The sequence below is a fragment of the Octopus sinensis genome, linkage group LG1 (assembly GCF_006345805.1).
Source record: "Octopus sinensis linkage group LG1, ASM634580v1, whole genome shotgun sequence".
Lineage (NCBI taxonomy): Eukaryota > Metazoa > Mollusca > Cephalopoda > Octopoda > Octopodidae > Octopus > Octopus sinensis.
The window spans coordinates 128,791,545-128,813,111 of record NC_042997.1 but is presented as its reverse complement, the minus strand read 5'-3'; the positions used below and the strand labels follow the sequence as shown (position 1 = coordinate 128,813,111).

General features: G+C 34.3%; 1 protein-coding gene across 2 annotated transcripts in view; it reads right to left on the bottom strand.

The window, feature by feature from the left end:
* The window catches only part of LOC115216733 (low-density lipoprotein receptor-related protein 6-like), a 719,088-nt gene that overhangs the window by 145,491 nt on the left and 552,030 nt on the right, over positions 1 to 21,567 (bottom strand). For both annotated transcript variants that reach the window (XM_029786291.2, XM_029786282.2), the window contains exon 4: positions 3,963 to 4,134. In XM_029786291.2, coding sequence (XP_029642151.2) covers positions 3,963 to 4,134 — 172 coding nt within the window. The remainder of the gene's footprint in view (positions 1 to 3,962; positions 4,135 to 21,567) is intronic.

The window sequence follows — 21,567 nt, the reverse complement described above, 5'->3', positions numbered from 1 at the left end:
ATGTATAGAAGGTGAGTTACAGAATTCTTGTTGCTGTTTTTGTTATTAAGTTCCATGTCAATCCTAGCCCCAAATATCTATTATCAAAAGCAATTCAACTATGATCATCCTGTCTTCTGTTTTAGTTGGTGTATTTCGGTTTACATAATCCCTTATGCCTTTCTGGTTTATGATGGCAAGGATATGATTTAAGGGAGATTTGGCTATTATTTCTAGAAGTCAAATATCCATATAGAGTGTCTTATTTCTTTGACATATGTACTGATTGTATCTGTAGTTTTTTTCAAGAAAAATAGAGATTTAGTGGTATCCTTGTTGGGTGATATTTGTCAGGTTTCATTTATCGTGCAGATAGTGCATGTCTGGTGTGACATGTCTAGGCTGCATGTATGTAAAAGGTTGAAGTGGGGTGGAGAGAAATATTATCTGTAACGGAGTTTTTGTTGTTAGAAGTAACAGCAGGTAGTTGTTAATGTACTGAAGGAAGAGTGCAAGAGACATAACTAAGCAATTATTATTTGATAAGAGTTGTTTTTCTTCGATACATATTAACAGATGATGATGATGATGATAATGTCTATGATGACGTTGGAGGAGAAGGAGGAGAAAGTCGATGAAAACAACAGTAAAGATGATATTTAAAAAGCAATAGAACATGAGATATTTCAGGCAATTTTCCCCTCATTCAGCATTGATGTCTGGCTGATAGGAAGAAATTTTACTTGTTTAATAGAAAATCCAATTTAGTTTTCAATTATAACTAGAAGATAATTATGGAAGATAATTAATTAGTAGTCAACAAACCTTTCCAAGTCAGACATATCACAATATATCAAAGCAATTTAAGTAGAATTTAAGCTGCTATCAGCTTCGTTTAACCATTCTCAGACAAGCTGAGAAATACTTTTATCAGAAGATTGGATATAATCATGACACAGATAATATAACTGTATTAGAACAGTTGAAACTTTTTGGTGGGGGTCAAATTATTTTAAAAGAAAATGTTAATACTGTAGAGTTAAGTAATCAAGGATAAGAAGGATACATGTTCAGCTGTTAACCTTTGCTCTAATATCTCAGGGGAGTTAAATAAATCCACAATATAAGGTAAAGTGAAATGAGGTTACGTTTATGAATTTGTGTTGCAAGATTCCTGATATGAAGTCGTGTGTTGAAACAGATATTGTTGTATTTTTTTTGCCAAATAAACACATGCACTATATATTCGTTTTTCATTTATTTATTACTGTTCTTATTCTAACTCATGTCCATTGTCTGGAAACCTTTCGTCACACATCTGTGACCTCTTCAGTGACACTTTCCATCTTTGTGTGTGCTCTTGCTCTGCTTATTCCATTCTTCATAAAATGGTGTATTACTAACTAAATAAGTCTATAACACAGGTTAAGAATGCCATGACTTATAAAGGACATAACATATACTTTTTTAAATGGGCTGGTCTGGAGGATGGAGTGATGCTCATAGCTTTTGTAGATTCTTTAGGTCTTTTTGTTTTCATTGCTTTGTCAAAGAAGAAAGAGCAGTACCCTTAACTGTTTCTAAATATTGTTTTTAATGCCTGCAAGAATGGTGGGAGAGAAGGAAATAATCCTTAAACCAGAGGTTTGGGCCTGAATGTGCACAAAAGCGAGAATGTTGCTAAAAATATGTAAGAACTAAGCAGGTGAGGGATTAAGAAGTCAGAATGTAAAGTCTAGGAACATAAGGTATCTAGGAACACAAGGTATCTTGTCCAATGTTCTAACAGTAACACCAATTCACAACCCTGGACCGGTACTTTATTTTATGAGCTCTTAAAGGTTAAACGTAAAGTTGGCTTTGGTGGGATTTGAACTCAGAGTGAAAAGAGCTGGAACAAATACAACAAAGCATTTTGTTTTATGCCCTAATGACTCTGCCAATTTGTCTTCAAGACAGCTGAGATTAATATATTCTTGAACAACTGCAAGAACAATTGCAAGTAAGGGGAAAATTCCAGAGTATTGGTACTGGGGAGGAAGAATTATGGTTAGGGTTTAGTGCTGGGCCCAGAGATGGTTAGACACAATATGCTCAAAGAATGAGAGATGTGTAAGCTATGTGGGCATAGAAGAAGATAGCTTGGAACCAGCTATCTTTGAGAAGCAAAGATTGCTTAGTATTGGGTCAAAGGCTGGAGTGTACTAGGGAAGAACTCCATGCCAATTAGTCTGGAGGTTTTCTTTTTAATGTAGTCTAAAATATATGTGTGCAGCAGTGACATGTCAAAGAGAAATAACATTAATTTTATGTGATTAAATCTTGGAAGCTTAGAGTGACATTAGTTTGAATTGTTTGGTCAATGTCCTTCATAACAGCTGTTACTGCAATATGAAGTGGAAGTGGTACTTAGGTCATATTAACAAGGCCTGTAGAGAAACAGAGGATCCTGGTGAGCATTTTAGAGCAACACAGCAAGTAAACCATTTATCCACTTCAGCTGCATTTTATGACTAAAGGTTTAGAATATAAGTGTTAAATATAAGAAATATTGGGAGAAATTGTCATCATCATTTTACATTTAGTTTCTATGCTGGAATGGGTTGAAGAAGTAGTCATGGTCCAAGTTAGTTCTTATTTGGAATTACTACCCTCTTAGATGGGTTAGAAACCCTGTCCCACTCTTATGTTTCTTTTTTTTTTGCATGGTTTCTATGGCTGGATGACCTTCCTAACATCTACCCCTTTATAGAGTGCACTGAGTACATTTTATTATATAGCACCTGTACTAGAGATAGTGTCATGCTCTTGGCAAGATGAAAGAGTCCTTTGGACCCTGACCTGACATATTTATTTGCCAACCACTTTACAGAGTGTACTGAGACTATTTATCATAGAAGATATGGAAAGAATATGGCAAGAAATATAGAAATAAATGCTGGATATCATTTCATATAATTTTGAGCTAAAAAAAACAACCCAGTATGAATGTTTAGAATGTTGAGAGGAAGAGGGAGATGTAAGTTCACTTTCTAAAACAAGATAGATATAATCTTGTTTCTAGTTCTGATGAAGTGCAGCTGAACGTGATAAAATGTCCACAGAAATTAAAGACACAGGTTGAAAAATATGTGAAGTTAAAATTCACAAATAATATATTTTACATTATTAACACAAGGTGTAAATAAACACAAAACAATTGTCTTTTAACTGCTTCAGGCTTAACTAGAATGTAAAGTATTCTTTTGGATCAAATGAAAGCTATTCTCAGACTTTTGAAAGATTGCAATGAAAAACATTGATAACAGAAAAAGAATCTACCAAACACAGAGATAAAAGATTTGTTTTCTATTTTGTTTGTTATCTTCAGTGTCCAGTAGCTCCACTTGTGAAGAAAGTATTCAACTGGAACACACAGATGGCAATTTGATATTGGTACTTTGTTGCCTAAGTGATATTATGTTTATGGTTAAATAAGATAGAAAATTATGTTTCTGTGAGCATTACAAGTTCACAATGGTCTGTTTAAACAATCAAACAGACAATAGTAAGCAATATAATCCAAAATGGGAAACAATTAAACTAGCAACAATACAGAGAGCTACAACTGAAACATTTCTTGTTAATAAGTAGTGATGGAAGAATGAGAAAATTAGTGAGAAAGAAAATAGCAGAAGATTGTTTTTAAACTGCCCTTTACATTATATAATTGACATAATAACAAAACTGGATAGCAAGTTGAATGCAATATTCCTTGGCAGTCACACTTCTTTCCAAGCAACATGTTACATTACAAACAAATAGTGAATGTCCATTACAGTTCCTAAATGGATTGATATATATATACATTCAAAGATTCTCTAATTGCAAGATTATGCCTTCAATGGATAAATAAAATTTGTCTCTCAGAGATCTTTAGGAGTAGAAATGGTCAACTTCAGACTGTAAAATATTGATTAAACCCAGAAGTTGAGTTGACTTACCCAGACATTGGATCTACAATGATTCCTCTTGGTTGGTCTAGATCAGATCCAAACAAAATTCGGCGACCTCTTCCATCATAGTTTGACATCTCAATTCGACTGGTTTTAGCATCAGTCCAGTAAAGATGATTAGTGACCCAGTTGACAGCTAGGCCATTGCATTCTTCAACATCTGCAAGTAAAGAAAGAAAGTAACTTTGTATATAAGATTTTAGAAAAGTCTGAAATAAGAGACCAAAGAAACCCCAAAGGGTTAAACAGTCAGGTGGCAGCACTAAACAGTGTCAGAGGTCAGGTGTAATGAGTTATTGAGTTTTGGAGGTCACAGTTAATGGGACTTACACTAGGATAAGTGAATAGATACTGAAATATCCTCTTCATAGGTGAAAATGATGTGATAAAAGGGGGTTGGTAGATGAAGAATGAGGGAGAAAGATGTGGGAAAGTAATCATCTATATGTGTGTGCATGTGTAGGTTAGAAAGTGGAAAGGGTGAATAGTGAGGGAAGGAACAGCAACAAGATAAAGAATGTGTAATATAGTGAGGCGGGGAGTGGAGAAGTCGTGTTAAAGAGTCTTTGATGAAAGATGGGTCGGAAATGTTAAAAGTGAAATAAACTGAAAACATGGCATCAAAGATAAAAGGTTAAGGCATTAAATCTGGACATTCTGATGAACTTTGATTTCAAATCAGAACTAAAATGTTAATGGCAGTTTTAATAAGGTACCACTGCCCACAATTTTCTTCACAGCTCTTTGTACATATATAAGTGTGTGTATGTGTGTGTATACATACACACCTATGCATGCATACATAAATTCCTCATTGTCTGTGTGTGTGCATAAGTGTATGTATGTGTGCATGCATGTGTGCCTGTTTTGCAATTATTAAGACATCAAAACATTATGAAACGATTAAAATTCTTCTCATCTATAGAGATATTTATTGTAATCTGTGATATAAGTTATGTAGTAGAATGAGGGATAGTTTCAGGGTGGAATTCCCATACAGGAATAGCCTGCCCAGCACAACAAGGAAAAGATCTTTAAAATATCCTGGAATATTAATTTTGTTTTGCATATAAGTCTTTAACGAAAGATGAAATTTAATTTATTGACTTGACACAACAACACTAGCATTTTGGTGGAATATTGCTGGTATATTATTGGTGTATTACTGGTATATCACTAAACATTGCTATTATATTGCTCATATATTATTACTGGTATATCATACAGACATAGACATGACTATGTGGCAAAGAAGCTTGCTTTCCAACCCTATAGTTACGGGTTCAGCTTAACTGCCTGGCATCTAGGCCAGTTTCTTTTACTGTAGCCCTGATCAAAGCATTGTGTGTGAATTAGTGGATTTGGTAACTGAATTGAAAGAAGCCTATCATATTTGTGTGTGTGTGTGTGTGTGTGTGTTGACATCACGTGACTGTTACTTTGTTGAATTTACCTCCACTTAGCTGCACTCCCTTTTGTGTTCATTTTTATTCTGATGAGCAGACTTTCACATGTGTGAATTTACTCTATTCCACTATACCTGTACTCAGTACCACTCACCTTTACTCTACTCACTCACCTCTAATTTACTTCACTGAACTTTACTTTTAAAATAAGTAACAAATAGAAGAAACATGCTTTTTTTATTTTGTAAAAAACTTTATGTCTGGTATGGAATGGTAAATAGGGTGTTTCCCCACCAAAAATATCTGTAAATGTTCCCTAAACAAATATAGAAAAATAGAAGAAAAAAAAGGTTGATACAGTGTGACCAGTCAACTATTTATCTCCTACAATCTAAATATAGAATAGATTAAGGACAAAGTAACAAGTTATATTTTAGATTTTAACAGTGCCTGATGTGAAGTGTCAACTTCTTTATGTTACTTTCCAATTGTACAAATTTATAGTTCTGATTCCAGCAAAAGCCCTGAACATTAACTGTATCAAACTCACTATTCTGGGAGGTCATGAACACTGCTCCACCTCCTTTGACTAAATAAGGTGAAAAAAAAATAGTTTCTAATATCATTTATTGAAATAGTTTGAAATAAAATGGAAGCAAAACTTCAAGGAACAGAGGAAATAATGTTGTAAAGAATAAAAGACACTTAGATAATTTCTGCAAAATGGCAGCTAGACATATGTCAGCTGTGAGAAAAGACATGACAAAAACCCGAAAGGTATAATTATTATTGTAAAACGTTTGACACTAAGTAGGGTTGAGCTAACAACAAGATTGTCTGGATGTAAAATCAAAGAAAGATTACATAAGTGAAAAAGGAACTGGAAGAAGAAGATGAGGAAGAAAACTGAAGAGTGATGAAAAAAAAAAGAAAATATTAATAAAGTTGAATGAAAGAAGGAAACAAGAAAGGAAATAAGTTGAGTTTTGTGTGAAGAGGAGAGAAAAGTTGGTAAAAGGTCAAGAGGAAGGTGCAGGTGGCTTGTATTAATGATTCAGGAAACATGCTAACATGAAAATTTAACTGGGCTGTATTAGTGTCTTCCGTCAATATGAATACAAGACAATTATGGCCCATTTGCAGCTAAAGGCACCAAAATAGGCTGCTGAATGCAATGAGGTGATGGAGGGGTGGTGTGAGGACAGTGGCTTCAAAGAGCAGATTTTGAAGACAATAACAAGAACATGAACGAGAATAAAAAGAATTTTAGGAAACAGAAAAATGATGTTTACTAAAATTAGAAAAACTATTGAAAAGAAGGGGGAAAAAACATTGGAGTCAGATTCCACTTCATTTCAAATGCAGAAATTCTTTAATTTGTGCCAAATGGTATAGTGTTTAATATAGTTGGACAATATATTGCAGAATTATATTAGTTCAATGACTTCACTTATCATAAACTCTGCATTTCTCAGCAGGACTGATTTAATACTTGATTACAACATGGTGTGATATGGAAGACAATACACACAGTGGTGGAGTGTAAGAGCAGATGTTAGAATATTATGGTGTGCTACAGAAGACAGAATTATACTGTAGTATATTATAGAAGATATTAGTATATCGTGGTGTCTTACACAACACAGTTGAACATGTGTGTTTGAAGACAATAAACACTTGTGTGTTACGGTAAATATTAGAACATAGTGCTGTGTCAAAGAAAATGGTATAACATAGTGGTGTGTTATAGAAGGCAGTAGAATACTGAAGTATATCAAAGAAGATAGTAGTGCACTGTGGTGTTATGGAAGACAGTAGACTACAATTGTGTGTTATGTAAGATATAATGAACACTGGTTATTATATAAAATATTAGAACACTGAGTTTTGAAATATAAGATATAAGAACACTGGTGTATTACAGAAGACAGTAGAAAACTGTGGTGTCTTATAGATGATAGTAGACCACAGAAGTGTATTATGTAAAATATTAGAACACTGTGTTGTGTTATATAAGCCATTTTTAAGGAGTTGAGAAATATTTGACTATTATTTCTATTAGATTGAGCAGCCACAAAAAGAGACTCTCTTTAGTTCTCTTGTACAAAAAAAGATTATAGAATACAATGATGCATTATAGAAGACATTTACATGCATTGTGGGTACTGTATATCTTTTTAGTTAAAAGGGAAGGCAGTGCCCATGACCTGTTGCATGGCCTCTGAGACCAGAAAAGGGAGGGAGGAAAGTTTCCTCAAACAAGTAGTTTGGCCAGAATGCCTACTAAAGGCATCCAAATTTCCAAATAGCCATAATAAATAAATTGGGAAATGGGTGAAATCTACCATCCAAATAGCTGAATCAGATTTGAACTCAGAATGCAAAGCACTAGAATATATATTGCAAGATATCTCATCTGATGTTTGTACAATTCTGCTAATCCATTGCCTTGATTGGTACATTTTAATTGACTTTGACACAATAAAAGGCAAAGTTAACTGCAGTGGGATTTGAACTCAAAGTGCAGTGAATTGAATCCAAAAATATTGTGAAGTATTCTGTCTGATGCTCTAATGACTGCCAATTCATCACCCTTTATTTGTTGAGTGCTGTGTATGTACTTTTATTTGTAGCCTGTAAGAGGGTGGTATGTGTGTATGTGGATTGTGTGGTATATGTGTGTGAGTTTTTGAGTGAGATCTGTTAGTGTATTATGTAAAAGTATGTATTAAATATGAGTGTGTGTGAGTATGCATGTGTGCATCCTAGGGTTGTGGTATGGATAGTAGTGTGGCAGTGCTGTGGTGTTGATTATCATGTTGTAGTGTGAGTAGTAGGATTGTCATGGGTAGTAGTGTGGTCGTATACAGTATGGGTGGTAGCATTGTGGTGTTGCAGTATGATAGTAATTTTGTGGGGTGGACAGTAGCATTATAACATGGGGAGTATTGTTGTTGTGTGGATACTAGTATGGGTAGAGGTGTTGAGATGTTCTTAGTAATGTTCTTTTGTTAAAGAGTAATATATGTTATGGTAAGAGTAGTAATTCTGTTGAATAAAGTAGAATTGTAGCATGGGTAGTAGTGTTGCAGTAGCAATATGGATAATAGAATTGTGATGTGAGTAGTAGTGCCTTATCCCTAAACCTTGCAATCTTTTCTTCTTACAGACATCACCCAACAATAAGTTGTATCTAAACATTAATTACATTAACCTCATTAGAGCTCTGGAAATGGTATCAGTACTACGTTCTGCTATTGTTTCCTAGTGAAGTATATGAGAGATTTTGAAGAAATATGATGTATGGTCATGAAATGTGGACAGGTCTTCATCTGCAGTAATACACAGGATTTGCTTTTGTGAAGAATTAAGAGAAACAGCTGAATATGCGAGTTTGGCATCAAATATAGTGCTTCATTTAGGCAGGAAAGATGGTATATGGCATAGATATATAAACGTTTGTTTAACCCCAGATCAAGCCTGTTTGAGTAGATTTGTAATCAAAGTGTTTATTCTAAGACCATCTTGTCCTTTATTCAGACATAATGTATGTAGGATCACATTATTGTAACATACTTTTCTTTTTCAAGGTGGTAGGGTGTAATTTGAAAGTGATTTGGCTGTTATTACTGGCAGGCTAAAAGACAACATAGATACTTCTTTCACTTGGTTTGTGGATATCAAAAGACATTGTAAGAAGTTAAATCACAAATGAGATGAGACAAGAAAATTCCTTAAAAGATGTCCTATAGACCTGTCTAACTTATGTTAGTACAATAAAATAGGTATAGGTATGAAGATGATGGCATATGTGCAAGAATTCTAAGTAAAAAAAAAAAAGAAATGAGTTCTCAATCTAAATGTGACCTCAATAAATCTGTTTTATAATTAATTTCATGCATTCACAGGAGAAAATCATTACTTTCAACATCTTACCAAATACTGAAATTTAAAATTGTTTCATTAATCTAATCTAGAGGAAATGGAATATATTTCTTTACTTCAAGTTCTAAATGGTAATTACTAAAGAGTAAGCTAATTTTGTCAGAACAGAGATGCAGTTAGAATAGTGGCTTCTTGTTTATTATGGCCTTTCAGGCCATTACAGAAATTTCAGACAGGCTGTCTGTGGGAATTTCCATATACCAATGACCAAGCTCTTTTAGTCAAATCTGTAGAAGAAATTCCAGACAGGGAAGCTAGACATAGAACCAAAGAGCCTTACAGTGAATTTAATATAGATTAAAGTTTTGCTAAGTAAAAAAGAAAACAGATTCCTGCCGCCATCAAGGTTATGGCTGTGCTTGATACATAGAAAAGAATTAAAAATTCCAGTGTACTCAGTGTAAACTATGGATGTACAAGAGGGATTGGGTGACAAATGCACAGGATAAGTCAGTAGTAAGAGTACATGTGAAACAGAGGCTTTAAAATGTTTGGAAGGCTCTTTAGAAGGAATTGACAAGTTTTGTTACCTAGGTGATCTAATTAGCAATGCAGTTGGGTAGTAGAAGTTAGAACAAGGAAGTATTTATCTCTAATCATAACAAGGGAACTATTTATCTCTAATCATAACAAAATGTTTCTCTTTGTAAGTGAAAGGGTAGATTATACAAAGTGCAATTTTACATAGTAGAGAGACATAAACCTTTAATGTGGAGGATTTGAGAATGGAAGGCAAAATTGAATTGAGCATGTGCTGCTAGATATATAATCTTAGCATACATAAATGATGGCACACAAATGGACTGAGAGAAAAAAAAGCTGAATATAAAAGCAACTAGATTTAGTGTGCAAAGAAGACCGCACTGGTATGGACATGTGATGCATATGAAGAATGTCATTTGCATAAAGAAGACCTAAGTGGTTCAGATAAATGGAACCTGTGGAATAGGAAGATCTAGGAAATATGGAACCAAGTGTGAAAACTTATCTTAAGAAGCTGAAACATATGAAAGAAATTATTGAAAACCACAGTTTGTAGTGATTCATGGCACAAGAGAAGACCCATCTACCCATACAAGTATGACATTAAAATGGTGATGGGAGTAGGGATCTCTCATTTATTTTGCTCCTGTTAAGTGTCCAACATCTACTGCTCCACCCTCTTTGTTAGTTGGTAAATTATGACACACTCTCTCTCTCTCTGATCAGAGATCCACACTTCAATTTTCATTTCCCTCTAATCTATCATTCTCTCTTTCTTCTATCATTACCATGCCAACGGTTAAGAAATAATAGCATTGGATCTGTCTGTATTCAACTCCTCCCATTACCTTTCATTACTCTATCTCTTTTACCTTTTTCCCACTGTGACACCTGTGTGTAATGAGGCATGACAGCAGACCTGTTCATACTCTCTCTTCTCCATCACACAGCTAATACTGTTTTCTATCCAATCTTTATACCAGCATGTTGCAACCCATCACTGTCTCTCTTCCAGCACCTCTTTTAGCAACCTCTTATTTCCTATCATTGTTTCCCCATCATAATCTCTCTTTTATCACTTTCACATCCTGGTACCTTCTTTCATCACTCTCCTATAGACCCTCCTTGTTACATTACCTTAAATAAACAGAAACAACATAAAGCAAAGAGAAATTTTTAGACTTTCTGGGATTTTAGTAACCACTCTAGTGCTGGTGGCACCCCAACATACTCTGTAAAGTGTTTGATATTAAAAGGGCATCTGGTTGTAAAATCATGCCAAAAGTGGAACATACAAGTAAAATATTTCCTGAAGCAGGGTAGTAACTGCAAATAAAAATATGATTAAATTTCTGACAACCCATCCAACCCAAAGAAACATTGAAAGCAGATATAAAATGATGGTGATGTTGCTGATGATGTTGACATGGTATGATATGACAACCATTTTAACAATACAATATTATGAATCTAGCAAAAACTCTAGCAAAATTTGGAAGTAAATTATCATATCCTGCAACAATTGGCACTGTCAAAAACTTAACATAAAACAGGAAATTTCTACTCAATGTCTACGAAAATAGATGAAAAGAATGTCGAAATATTCTGGAGGGTCTTTAGAGAAAAAAAAATCTTGTTTGAAGTATAAAATATTGTCTAAAATGAATTAGTGTTTTGTCATCTGTTTATTCATTGTGCATTGGTGCAAGGCAAACATGTTTATCTAAGGTTATTTATAAACAAACTATGCTCAAAAGTCTTTAGAGATTAGGGAATCTTTTTCTTTTGCACACAAAGACTTCAAAACCTGAAACTATTTTCTTATATTCGTAACTGTTGTTGTCAGCCTGTTATCTTAGGCTATTTTTCAATCAGAACTGAGCTGTAGCTGTGAAGTGGATCGAATAAGAAGACAAGCTACAAAGAATACTGTGAGAAAGCATCAATAATAGAAAACACTTTCTTGATGGAAAATACTTGATATTTTTCCTTCTAAGATTTCTCCTATTTTTCTAAATTCTGTGGTAAGTTAACATGTTAATAATGATTAATATATATATCAATACTAATCATTTCTAAGTATTTTGTTTTAAAAGCTTTTAAGATAATTAAAAAAGCAAAAGGTTAATAGAATTGTAAAATTTAATAAATTCTAATGAAATAGCTGGAAAGAGGATGTTTTAGTTCAAGAGCAGAAATGATGAGTGAGTCTTTATAGTTGAAGAGATATTTGCAGTTAGCTGTTCTGTGTTCAAATCCCAATACATTGGAAGCTGCTTTTCTGAAGATGAAGAAAATAAACAATGTCAAAATGGATCTTAAAGCCAAGCTATATCTGGAATTCTGGCTTTATAAATCACAATAGGATATTTGATTAATTGTTACCAAATTTTGGATGTGACTAATTAAATTAATTTGGGACTCTGTAGCATAACCATTAACATCAACAATGAACATCAATCAAATCAAACCAGGAAAGAGAATATTTATGAGGACACTCAACATGCTGAAAATAGCAGTAAATGCTACCATCACAATCATCATCTGTTTACAATGAAAGCATGGGTTAGGCAAATCTTTGCTGCTCTACTAGATGAGTTGGAAGACCAAATCTTGTTTATTTTAATGCTTTGCTTTTTTTCTTTGGCTAGATATCCTTCCTAACACCAACCACTTTATAAAGTGTATGAAGTGCACTCAGTACACTCTATGAAGTGTGGTATCAGCACAACAAAGGTTGTCATGTCTTTGACAAGTCTAGTGAGTTCTCTCAACTCCACACTTAATGGAGTGCTCCCTAGTTCATTTTATCAAGACAACTACTAGAAAGAATAGGGGTGAGAACATGATGGGTAAGAAGAGGTGGATAAAATGTGATAGTGAATGTGTGTTGATACTAAATGGCCAAGGGAAGAGTATAGGTAGAGTGTGTGGGTTACATGGATATTTGATGAGGTACTTTATGCGTATGCCTCAAGATGGCTGAGAGAGCAAAGTGGATGAGGATGAGAGAAGGAGGGTGTGGAGTGCTAGTGAGTGGTTCAATTAAGTCCAGTAGTTTCTCATATTACACTTGAAACTGAGCAGAAGAGATCTAATGTCATCCTTATTAATACTTTCAGCAGAGTATAGGGAGATTGAATACAGGAGAGAGTGATTGAGTGGTGAGCAATAGGGGCATGAATGATAAAGGCAAGGATGATAGTCCTAAATACATTATAATTTGAATATAAAAGATAGGTTGGTTGTTATTGGGTAAAGTTATGGCTTTACAGTCATAAAAGTTCAGTTTGTACCCATACACACATACATGTACACACACACACACTGTGTGTGTGTGTGTGTGTAACTTTCATTGTTGTATATTAGTGAAGAATATAAATTTCAGTAAGGAAAGTGAAAAACTGACCCCAAATGGACAAAAGACAAAGATTATTTCAGCAGGATTTCAACTCAGAATATAAACTGGCAGAACAAATGCTGAAAGGCATATTGTCTGACACTCATGTTTCTGCCCAATTCACTGCACTCACCAAGTGTTTCTAATATAGGCATAAAGTCTAAAATTTTAAGATAGGGGAACAGTTGGTTATATCAGTCCCAGTAATTGACTGGTATTTCATTTTATCAATGCTGGAAGGATGGAAAGCAAAGTTGACCTTGGTGGGATTTGAACTCAGTATACAAATGTCTAGAATAAATATTGCAAGGCATTTTACCTGATACTCTAACAATTCTACCAATCCACTGTTCTTGCTGTGATATAAAATAATATGAATAGCTGGAATGTCTTTGGTTATAGAGTGTAGTGGGTGCTTTTCACATCCCACTGCCATAGGAGCCAGTAAGGTGGGCCAGGCAACAATCATGTTTGGATGGTGGTTTTTATGTGCTACTGACACAGGAACCAGTACGGGGGTACTGGTGTCTAAATATATATATATAGATAGATAGATAGATAGATAGATAGATATATACATATATATATACATATACGTACACACACATATCTATGTGTATGTATGTATGTATTACTCCTTTGGCATTCAAATTACTTTATCAAATGTTATGCTTAAGATTTTGAATTATGTAATTATTTACTTTTAGAATGACATTGTAGGGTTGACGTGAAAGGCCAGATCTGGTTAGTCTGAACCTAAAATAAATAGGATATTTGGGCTGGATATAGCTGGTTTAAATGCTAAAGGGTTAAGCAATGTACAAGTTTATGGATATATTCCATGCCACCATGAAAGTAAAATGAACAATAAAATAGTAGGGGCTCCCCCAACTACTCCATAGATGAATGGTTAACAGTAAGTTACTCATTCAAAGAAAGAAACAGGAGCTGTTACACTAAACTAGTCTTCTAACATGGATGTAAAATAGTAAGAAACATCTCTGCTAAGAAAACTGTACAAGAGCATTATGGTAAACACTGTTAAACATTACACAGCCAACTTTAACACCTCCCTGTCTGATTTCTTATCCTGACATGGATTCAGTGAGGTTTTATTGATTATGTTTGGTTTTATTCCAACTGTGCAACTGATCATAACATTTATTCACATAGCTTGAATTACTGAGTCTCACATGTTCATAACCAATTAATTTCTGTCTCCAGTAATTCTTCAACTGGCCATTCTATCAAGCAATGATTTAAATTTATTAGCAATGTTGCATAATTGAAGACTGAGACTTTGGATTCGTTTGTGTCACAAAACAACTGTTAATTTCCCTCCAGATCTCTCTTTAACTTAAGTTCTACATCACAGGGTGAAAACAGAAAGCAGATTGATGTAAACATTATCATTGAGATGTGTCAATCACCTCAGCTGACCAAATGCCTTGGCTACTACAGCAATGGACTTAGAAAGGAACTTCTGTTTCATCATTTATCTACTAGGAGTAACAGTCAAATTTCCTTAATTCAAACTCTTCCATTTAAAAATAAAATAGAAAGGGAACACATTAGATATATTACTCAGTAAAAAAAAAACTGGATGGTCATGACTGGAATACTTTTGATCATAGGTTTGTTTGATAAACAACTGTCACCACACTATAGTATTCTGTCATATATGCTGTTTCAATCAGATATGAGACAGTGCTGCACAATCTACTAGGAAACTTCATAGTTACAAGCATTGGATGACATTAGAGGAATTAGAGAAAACAATATATAAAATTAGTGCCAGATAACCTAAACCCTGGTACAACCTTTGTTTTAAGAATTACCCAGCAATCCCTGCTCCCACTGGGAACCGTCAACAATCAGTTGTTTGCTGCGTTAAGTGTTGTTGATAACTATCAGTGCAACATATTAACTGTTTTCTGTGTACATGTAACATGGTGAGTCATTCAATATTGCTTCTCACTTGAAGCAAAATCACTTTAAAAAGTGAAAAGAAGGAAAAAAACAAAACAAAAGAAAACAAAGGAAAACAAAAGATTGATAATGTCACGATAAAGTTAAGAAAATAAGAGTAAATTGCAGCATGGAAGTGACGCAAGCATTGGAAATAGTTAATGAAAGAATATAACATATACAAGAAATCCTAAATTCAAGAAAACTGGGAATGATTTTCTTTTAAATGCAATTGAAAATGTTTCTTCTAAAAGTGACAGTAGTAGTAGTAGTTGTAGTAGTAGTAGTAGTGTTGGTTGTGGAGTAGAGATGTCAGGTGGTGTGATGATGACAGGAATGGTGTTAGTGGTGTTGGGTATAGTGCTGAGTGTTGTGATGATTACTGGAATGCTCAGGATTGTGATGGTGGTGGTGGTTGTAGTAACAGTGGTTGCAATGATGGAAGCTGTAGTGGTGATAACTGTAATGGTGGTTGGTGGTTCTGTTGGGACTGTAAAGGCAAAGGTTGGAGAGATGCAGTTTGTGATGGTGAAAGTCTAGTTGTGATGGTTGCAAGGATGATGGTTGTAGTAATGGGTGTTGAAGTGCTGGTAGTCAGCAGTGTTTGCAGTAGGAGTGATGGTTTATAGTTGTGGTTGTTAAAGTAGCAGTAGTGCAAGTGGCAAATGGTTGCTGAATGTGTGGCATTTGTTGTGGAGGTTGCATGTGACCTCCACTACAAATGCTACATTTGTAGTGGAGGTACACATGCAAGTAGTAAGTTGTAAGTAGTATTTGTGAAAGTACTAATAGTTAAGTTAATATTGATCTGTTCAGAATGATTTCTGAGTTGTTAATACTTATAGCGGTTGTCAAGTTAGGTTTCTGGATTACTGAACCACGTAGTTATAAGTTCAGATCTTACTAGAGTCATTGTATTGTAACTCCGAAGCAAGGTACCTAACTCTAATTATTCTAGTTTGTCTGACTGAACAAATAAACGGGTTATACCTGTATTACACACTTGAGTAGCTAGTGGTAGGAAATGTACCCATCTATGAAAACCATTGTTCCAGCAGATAAACCATATTACCCATGCAGGTAGTGTAAAAATGAATATAAAACATCACAAGTTAAAAAATAAAAGAAAGAAGATTGAAACTGCCCAAAACAGTTTAAAAAAAGAGTGTTTTCAGACATAAAACAGTAGTTTCACTAATTTAGGGTCAATATTTCAAACAAAAGAAGATAGATACGGAAATACTTTGTTTTACTATTGTAGAAGAATACAAGACATGTTTGAAAGTAGATGTTTTAACTATTTTGTAACTGTATCTATAATAAGATACATTGCTTGTGAATTTCAGTTACCTTTGAAAATAATAAAGAAGCTGGAGTGATTTGGTATAATAAGAAACACTTTCATTAGCTAATATATGAAACTGGTGATTGGAATATAGTGTAACAAAATGGGAGCAGGGCTGGGGCCACACACCAAATAAGCTAGACAATTGCTGGAAGTGTTGCAAATAATTTATAAACAATTTCTTAATCCAATTAAAAGTATGAAAACTTAATACTGAAGAGAACAAGCAGGAAAGATAACTCCCAGAACAAAGAATGATAGAAGACATGGATGGTGAAGGAGCGAGAGGTCATGAGGTGTTATGACTGAGCACATGATTTGGTGTGAAATATCTCAAATTTTGTCCAGTAATAAATTTACCCATGATATGCATTATCATAAAACTATTGGTTTCTTGTTTGCAAGTTAATTATAATTTTTCATTGCCATTTCCAGCTGCTGTAATGAGGGTGATGGATGTAGGATGTTGCAAAAGAAAAAAAAAATTGTTGATAGAGACTCTCATTGTTAAATTGAAAGACATGGATGCTTGTTGTAGAGATGCCCTAAGTGTTGAATACTCTGTCTTCAGCCCAAGTGGATGGCATTAATATAGATATGAATACAAACATTTAGAATAGATTTTTATCAGAATTAGATACAGCCTCAGGCAGGTTGGTATTAACATAATTTAATTTAATTTCCTTCCTAAATATCTGTTTTGTAGGCATCACAATGTAAACTCTTCTCCTCTTATCTCCTATCATCATGAATTGAATTAATCAACACTCACTTATTAACACAATTCCTGATGAGAGGTGATAAGAAAGACTGCTTCACAACTGGATTGGAGTTTGATCCCACTATCCAGTACTTTGGACAAATGCCTTCTTCTATGATTTAGTGTTGACCATAGCCTTGTCAATGAAAACTGGTAAGTAAAAACTGCATGAATGAGACTTGTTTCCATTGAGTTGTAGATTGTATCTGTTGCCCAGCTAAGCACTACCATTTGGCCCTTCACTTCCCTTAGCAGACTCTACTTAGTTGCAAATATTCAGGTTATGCCTGCAGTCTAAGCACAACTTCCTCCTTTTCTTTTGGAAGTCCTGCAAAGAGTCACAGGTGCTGACTTCCTCCTCTTACCAAACAATAAACAAAAAAACAAAAAACAAAACAAAACAAAAAACTGTGAGATTCTTATCATGATATTGAAGACTCTATTATCAGAATTTGAGAATAAAAATCATGTCTAAGTGGAAGAAATCAAGTTGAAGTGAATGAAAATTGATGTCTGACTTGGGGGTAGTCAATAGAAGTCAGATGTTAGCAATGGAACAGAGAACCTACAGTGTGTTCAGTAATAGCAGATATATCTAACATAGCAAAAAATTTGGTTAGAGACATTTTCAACAGGCTTTGAGATGTCAGAAAAATTAGCTGTTGTAGATAATTGTTAAATTGGATTTTCTACGAAATCAATAACAATGTATAGGTATTCACTGTGCAAGAAAGTAACAGCCTCTATCTAGTTACTGGATACGTTAAAGTCTAAATTACCAAGAATTGATAAAATTTAGTTATTCATAGAACATTTCTGAAATACAATGGCGTAAGAAACAAGAGAAAATGCATTTATTATGTGTTTATTACATTCTCTCTAACATCCACACACATGTTTAAAAGAGTTTCAGAAAACCATTACAATGTAGGTTGGAAAGAAAGGTGTGAAATCTTATATTTCAATATTTTGGCTTTGAAATATAATAATTTATGGATTAGGGACGCTAACTTTATTAACAAAAAAATTAAATCCTTCCATCAACTACAGACAGGTGTTGTGTATCTCTGAATTGTTAATATAACAGGACCTGTCCGTACATATCACATTATATATTCCACTTCATATATCTGTGCAGATTGAAGCAAAACCTATTCTCAGTTTCTATTTCTTTTCCAATAAAGACCATTTAAAGCTGAAATATTGAAATATAAAGTGAAAGTGAAAACTATTGATTTTGTTTTACTTTTGTTTTCACTCTTTTATTTGCAACATGCACAGTGATAGGTTTCTAAAACAATTTTAACACTATTTCACAATGCTTCATACAAACTATAAGTATGAACATACATACATACGTACATATGTCTATATGTATGTATATTTGTTCCTTTTCTCTTTTTAATTTGAAGTTAATTTTGACTGGTTACATGTTTGGTAGCAAGGTCGTAAAGGAAAGCATCTTGTTTTGTACATCATCCTTTAAATCTTAAGAAGGTCTTGCAAATTTTTATTGTCCCAGATTGTGATCATATGTAGTGTATGAATTAAGAAGTTGCTTTCTCTCCTCAAGAACCTAAGTTCAACCATATCTTGCTCTAGAGGGCTTGGTACATATAATGTTGCTCCATTGATGTGAAGTTAGCAAATCTTGTACCCAAGTTGCAAATCCTGTTATTAAACAGGTATGAAGTTGAAAGTGTATTTTGGATACAGGATTTGCAAACTCCACATCAATGTATTTTTCTAATCACACTGGTATCTAAAAGGCAGCTGATTTTCACAACAGAGCTTATCTCTTTCTTGTGGTCAGACACAATATCTGGTAGGTTGTATTTCAATTTGGTGACTATTTTAGTTTTTAATTTCCATCAATATTCTTTTGACCAATCAGTCATAAATATAATCAAGTTTGTCTGTTGGTGTTTTCTTTTTTGTTATCTTGTTTTAGACTGTTACATGCCTCATGGGAAGATAATATCTGGAAGACATTCTCTCACAGTTGGAAATAATATAGTTGTCTTTTGTCTTGGTCTTGCACAGCCTACATTTGTTGTCTGTCAATGCTTTCTGCCTTTTATGCAGCAGGTACCTGATGAGAATTTCTTATTCTTGAAATGCACAGTTAACCCTCGAAGTGGGGTGTCATAAATTCGACAGTACTCTCAGTCAAGCTTTTGATATGATCGATTCCTTCTATGATTTGTATCTTTTGTACCAAGTACTCATGCACTATCTCAGTGAACTGGTTCATTTTTTATTTTGTTCTTTTGATAAATAAAATTTACCAATATTCTTATTTTATGCTTTTCTTCAAGTTCATTAGCTACCTAATTATGTTGCTGGATTTATGATCACAAACGTGGGCAAAATAGTTATTGGTCTTTTTCCTCTGTTGCAGATTTGAAACCATGGCTATCATCCTTACACGGAAAATACAGCCTATTACAGTTTCCTGTAACACTGAGCAGCTTGCAAGTTCAAACATCTGTCTCACTGAGTTCTTGTGGTGACTAGTTCAGAAGGCCAAATGTCAGCATGAGGACAGGCACTGCTGCAAAGGTGTTGTAAGTAATATGTTTGTTGTAAGCTGAGAGTTCAGATGACCATATGGTTTTACTCTCTTGAGATACTCATTCTTCATCCTCTCCTTATTGATGTGTCTGTCATATTTGACATTCTCATCCTGTCCAAATTATTCGTAACTTTTCTCAAAGGTTGTTTATGTTTAATGTCTTGGATGAGGGTGAAAGTTTATCATGTTTTACCTCCAAAATGCACAGTTGGACTCACCAAATTTCATTCCAATGTCTTTAGAGAATTGGGTTATGAGATCCAGTTGCTTTTTTTATGTGGTTAATATTTGTTCCATACAACTTCAGGTCATCAATGAAAAAAAGGTGAGAGATGTTATTGAGCCCATTCCTATAGTTGCTATATTTTGTGATTAGATACGGCAGGAGGTTCAATGAGAAATTATGTATGTATGTGTTTGTGTGTGTGTGTGCATGTGTGTGTGCATGTGTGTATAAACTTACATACTCCATGTGCTACATGCAGCAACAGAATAGGAAAAGGACCTGGCAAACACTGCCATTTGTTATTGTAATATAATGCACTTATGAAATTGATCTCAAAATAAGGAAAACAAGTAAACTGGATATGACTGAAAGATCAATGATAGAAGATGTTTAGATTGGGGAGGGGTACCTGCCTGAGAAATATAAGACAACAGTGGGGAATGGTGAAATATAACAGTGAAAGAATACAGACAAACGTTATTTAATCCTTTTGGTAAGAACTCTCTTGAAACTGCATATAGAATACAAAACTTAGCTATTTTAAAGGGTTCTAGGCCAAATGGTGTCATAGACAAAACCTTAAATTGCATCCTGGTGATGTAGCTCCAGTTCAGGAGTTCTTGGGTTTGGGTAATATGGAATTACTCTGTAGTCACTATTATTCCTAGGTTTGCTCTGTCTTGGGATAGTAGTATCTATCAATGGTCCTAGTTATGAAGATGATCTTGTCGCTATGGCATACAGAATACAGTGAAGGGCTGACCCCTAAACATGTGACACACAAGCCCACTGGTGTGTTGACATCCCTTTATGTCACATGAATCAGTACCTCTGCCTAAGGTTTAAGTAGACCTAGTGCTTCAAGAATAAGCTTGGGAGAGCAGGAGATTAGCAGAGTAAACTTTAAATAACTCAGCAGAAGGAAATGGGAAGCAACTGCTGTACTTTTTCTAAGAATTAAGAAAAATGACGATCTTCAGACTTTGGCATGGTGGTCCATGATTGCTAATTTCTCTAAACAAGGTATGGCACAAAGGAAAGAGAGGGGGATCGGAGAGGGAGCAAGAGAGGAGAGGGGGAGAGAAAGAGAGAGAAAGTTGGGAGGCAGAAGATTTGGTTAATCAGCTATTATCCATTTTGGGCCTTTGAAGAAGCTATGCTGTTGGCTAAAGTTGTACACAAGTTGAAGTTGTAGTGTATACTGAAGCTCTCATGTCGATTTGTCTAGGCAGTGACAAATTGTATGGCAGGAAATTGTCAGAGGACAGTTGTCTCTGATACCATATCAATGTGTTTTTATTTCTAAATTAAAACATTTCATCATGATTTTATTTAAGAACCATTTTGTTTAGTTATGTTCCAAATACTAACTTAATAATAGAAATATAAAATAAAATAAATAATTAATAAATTCAACCAAATTCTAGATTATTTTCAAAATTAACTAAAACAGTTATTAAAAGCATATTTCATTCAAAATAGAGT